A 4,809-nucleotide genomic window follows, 5' to 3' on the forward strand; every position below is an offset into this window, starting at 1 on the left:
TACTAGTGGGAAAAAGAGGTTATGTCGGTTGCCTCCAGATTTGGCGCCAAAACTGGTAGTTATGAGACATAATTAACTCTTGCATCATCAAGATGTCATTAGGAACCACCACTAGGGGCTCTGCCCCTTGGACCCCGCTAGCGACGCTTCCCCTAGACCCCGCCAAGGGGCTACAACCCCTTGGAACCCTACACCCAGGGGCATTGCCCCCAGACACCCCGTATTCCTGAGTTTATATTTATAACACTAAGTGTACACCCCGTACCTCAAAGCTCGGTTAGTTAATGAAGCTCAACCTATCTCATTATTAATAAGAATTACACCAAAATATGTTGATAATATTAAAATCACCAACATTCCTCCCCTATTTTAGTGTAATCCATAATTAACTAAAAGCAAACACAAAATCAAACTTATGCATAAATGAAAATATCTTGAAGATTGAATTTTCACATTAGTATAATATACATGTCAAATACTCGAGAATCAAGGTGTCCTAAGGATTGAACCCTTCAACACATTTAAGTAATTAAAGATACTATACACATAAGTTAAACACGATATCTAATGTTTCATACTTGACACTGTTATTGCCATGTGTCCAATCCATTCATGAGTGCATAAAAGCCTATCCCAAGCTTTCTGAAGCGGCAACACTTCACACTCACATAGGTAGTCCTTCTATATCATGCACCTATTAATGCACTTTTTCAAAAGAACTTTTAAGAAACTAATCAACCTACTTTAACAATACATGTTATAAGCACATACCTTGGGATGTAGTAAACAAATGTGCTTCAATCTCCATAAGTAAGCCTTCCACATTGAATTCAACTTCTAACATTGTATTAGAAGGGAATTGGGTATCTTACCTATAGAGTTATCAAGTGGGCCTTAAACCCATCGATATAACCGACTTCTTTACCAAGTCTTTAGCAAACCCCTTCGTCAAGTGATCAACTAAGTTTTGTTGAGATCTAAAAAACTCAGCAAAAATGATACCATGAGTAATGAGCTCATGTACCATGTTGTGCCTAACACCCAAATGTCACGACTTTCCATTATACACTTGACTATACGCTTTTGCCAAGGTGGCATCATTATCACAGTGTATAGAGATAAGAAATATAGGCTTTAGCCACAAAGGAATTTCATCAAATTCCTTAATCATTCTACTTCTTTTCTAGCAGGTGTAAGGGCTACAAATTCAGATTCCATATTTGAATTTGTGATGCATGTTTGTTTCTTAGAAGCCCATCAAATGACACCTCCACCAAGAAGAAACACCCAACCACTTGTAGAAGAGCGGTCCTCAACATTAGTGATCCAACCAGCATCTGAATATCCTTCAATAATTGAAGGAACCCCTACATAAGTCAAACCAAAATTCATGGTTTTCTTAAGATATTTCAACACTCTCCTTACTGCTTGCCAGTGATGATTACTAGGATTACTAGTAAACCTACTTAGCTTTCCTATAGCAAATGTAATATAAGGCATTGTGTTGGTCATAACATACATCAAGCACCCAATGACCTTTGAATATTCAAGTTGTGAAACTGCTTCACTAGTGTTTAGCATAAGTTTCGTACTTGGATCGAAAGGAGTACTTACAGGAGAACAATCTAAACAATTGAACTTATTAAGCACTTTCTCAATGTAATGAGATTGTGAAATTGAGATTCCTTGATGTTCACAATTGATTCTTATTCCAAGAATCACTTCCCCCCCCCCCCCCATATCATTCATGGAGAATTGAGATGATAAAAACTCTTTGGCCATGTCAACTTGCACTTGATCAGTACCAAAGATTAACATATCATCTACATACAAGCATATGATCAATCCTTTTTCCAGACTCATCAAACTTGATATATATACACACTTGTCTGATTGATTCAACTTGAAACCATGAGACAAGAGAGCATCATCAAATTTTTGATGCTACTTTTTTGGTGCTTGCTTTATCCTATACAATGATTTAACTAACTTGCACACCTTGGGATCATTTTCAGGCATAATAAAACCCTCAAGTTATTACATATACACATTTTCCTCTATATCACCATTTAAGAATGTTGTTTTCACATTCATTTGGTGAATCACCAAAATTATGGATTGCTGTTATGGCAATCAACAGTCTAATGGTAGATATACGAGCAACTGGAGCATATGTGTCAAAATAATCAATCTCAATATTTTTTTTCTAAAACCTTTAATAACCAATCTAGCCTTAAACTTGTCAAGTGATCCATTAACTTTCATCTTCCTTTTGAATATCCATTTGCAACCCAAAAGGTTTGCATCTAGGATGAAGATCGGACAACACCCAAGTATTATTCCCCATGATGTAATCCATATCATCATTTATTTCTTCTTTACAGAAATCAACATCTTGAGATTTCATTACTTCATCAAATGTTTTAGGATCCTCTTCAACACTAAAACAATATGAATCTTGATTTGCAATTTCATCTCTAGAATCCTCAACTAGGTAAAGCTGAAAATTATTACCAAATGATTTGCCTTTCCTTTTCCTTTTGCTTCTTCTAAGCTCAGATGATTCATTTGAACCAGTTACAACTTCCTTGGTAGTTTTATTGGAACCAGGAAACAAGTCTTTTGGTCTAGGTCTAGATGAAAAACAATTTTCATAAAATATTGCATCTCTAGATTCTATAGCTTCTATAACATAAAACCTATAAGCCTTGGAATGCTCAACATATCCAATAAAGATACAATCAATACATCTTTTACCCAAAGTCTTCAATTTTGGTTCAGTCAGCCTCACAACGGCCCAACAACCCCAAACTTTAAGATATCCTAAGTTTGGTTTCTTTTTGTACCAAGGTTCACCTTGTTTCTTTTGTTTGGAATTCTATTTAGAAGATAACATGCGGTTAGCATAGCTTCTCCCCGGAAACCATCACTCAAACTTAAGTAACACAACATAGAGTTCACCATTTCCTTTAGAACTTTATTTTTCCTTTCAGAAATCCCATTTTCTTGAGGAGTATATAAAGCAGTTATTTTTTGTATAATACCAACAGATTGGAAACAACTAGGATACTAACACTCTCCACCACGATCAGTGTGAAGTCTTTTGATTAAATCATTTTGTTGCAATTCAACTTCAATTTTATAAATTCTAAATTTATCAAGGGCTTCATTCTTGAAATGTAATAAATATACAAAGAAAAAACGAGAATAATCATCTATTAAAGTAACTATGTATTTTTTATTTCCTAAGGACGGAGTTGAATTCAAGTCACATAGATCACTATGAATTAATTCAAGCATAACATAATTTCTTTTAACATTAGGAAAAGGTTTTCTAGTTATTTTAGTTAGCATACAAATTTTACATTTTTCTATGTTAACATCAAAAGATGGTATTAATCCATTTTTAGATATTTCAAGCATTCTTTTATAATGTACATGTCCTAAAAGAGCATTCCATAAAGAAGAACCATCAATACTAGAACAAGTCATGTATGTAGAATCTGCAACTTTATTGGTGTGAAGTCTTTTGATTAAATCATTTTGTTGCAATTCAACTTCATTTTTATAAATTCTGAACTTATCAAGGGCTTCATTCTTCGAATGTAACAAATATACAATGAAAAAATGAGAATAATCATCTATAAAAGTAACTATGTTTTTCTTATTTCCTAAGGATGGAGTTGAATTCAATTCACATAGATCACTATGAATTAATTCAAGCATAACATGATTCCTTTTAACATTAGGAAAAGGTTTTCTATTTATCTTAGTTAACATACAAGTTTTACATTTTTCTATGTTAACATCAAAAGATGGTATTAATATATTTTTAGACATTTCAAGCATTCTTTTATAATGTACTTATCCTAAACGAGCATGTCATAAAGAAGAATCATCAATACTAGAACAATCCATGTATGTAGAATCTGCAACTTTATTGGTGTGAAGTCTTTTGATTAAATCATTTTGTTGCAATTCAACTTCATTTTTATAAATTCTGAATTTATCAAGGGCTTCATTTTTGGAATGTAAAAAATATACAAAGAAAAAATGAGAATAATCATCTATAAAAATAACTATGTATTTCTTATTTCCTAAGGATGGAGTTGAATTCAAGTCACATAGATCACTATGAATTAATTCAAGCATAACATAATTCCTTTTAGCATTAGGAAAAGGTTGTCTAGTTATTTTAGTTAACATACAAGTTTTATATTTTTCTATGTTAACATCAAAAGATGGTATTAATCCATTTTTAGACATTTCATGTAATACCCCGACTCTCAGGTATAAACTTTTCAGTCTTATATTTCCATTTGAAAGGTCGACTCGACGAGTTGGATGCCCTGACTCATCGAGTAGGCACGGTTTTAGTCGCGGATTTTAAGTGACCAACTCGACGAGTTGGAGGACCGACTCGACGAGTTGGAGCTGGAGGGTGAAACCCTAATTTCCGGGGTTTTGCACCCTATTTAAAGGGGTCATTAGCCTCCCTTACAACCCCCTTTGAGCCCAGAAACCCTAAATCACATTTTCTCTCCATATTTGTGTGTTTTAAGCTTGGAAGGTGAAAGGAGCTTGAAGATCAAGAACCTTTGAGCAAGGAACAGTTGAGGATCTGAACTCTACTCCATTTTAGCATCACTTGAAGGTAACAAGTCATTACCTTGAGCTTCCTTCTATCTAGATCCCTTAATGTTTGAGATTAGGGCCATTTTAGCTTGTTTGGTGTTTCATTTCGGGTATTGAACATGATCTGAAGTTGCAACTTCAGATCTAGGCTCATCTTGGTTCTTATGGTCATAA

The 4,809-nt window shown here is 34.0% G+C and overlaps 1 protein-coding gene across 1 annotated transcript; it reads right to left on the reverse strand.

Moving 5' to 3' along the window:
* Positions 1 to 1,257: 1,257 nt before the first annotated feature.
* LOC145113368 (secreted RxLR effector protein 161-like) lies at positions 1,258 to 1,782 on the reverse strand. The gene has a single exon (XM_079049471.1). It carries the CDS (start codon positions 1,780 to 1,782, stop codon positions 1,258 to 1,260), a length of 525 nt encoding a protein of 174 aa, XP_078905597.1.
* Positions 1,783 to 4,809: the final 3,027 nt, after the last annotated feature.

Source organism: Lactuca virosa, chromosome 5 (assembly GCF_052849685.1).
Source record: "Lactuca virosa cultivar CGN04683 chromosome 5, Lactuca_virosa_CGN04683_v6, whole genome shotgun sequence".
Lineage (NCBI taxonomy): Eukaryota > Viridiplantae > Streptophyta > Magnoliopsida > Asterales > Asteraceae > Lactuca > Lactuca virosa.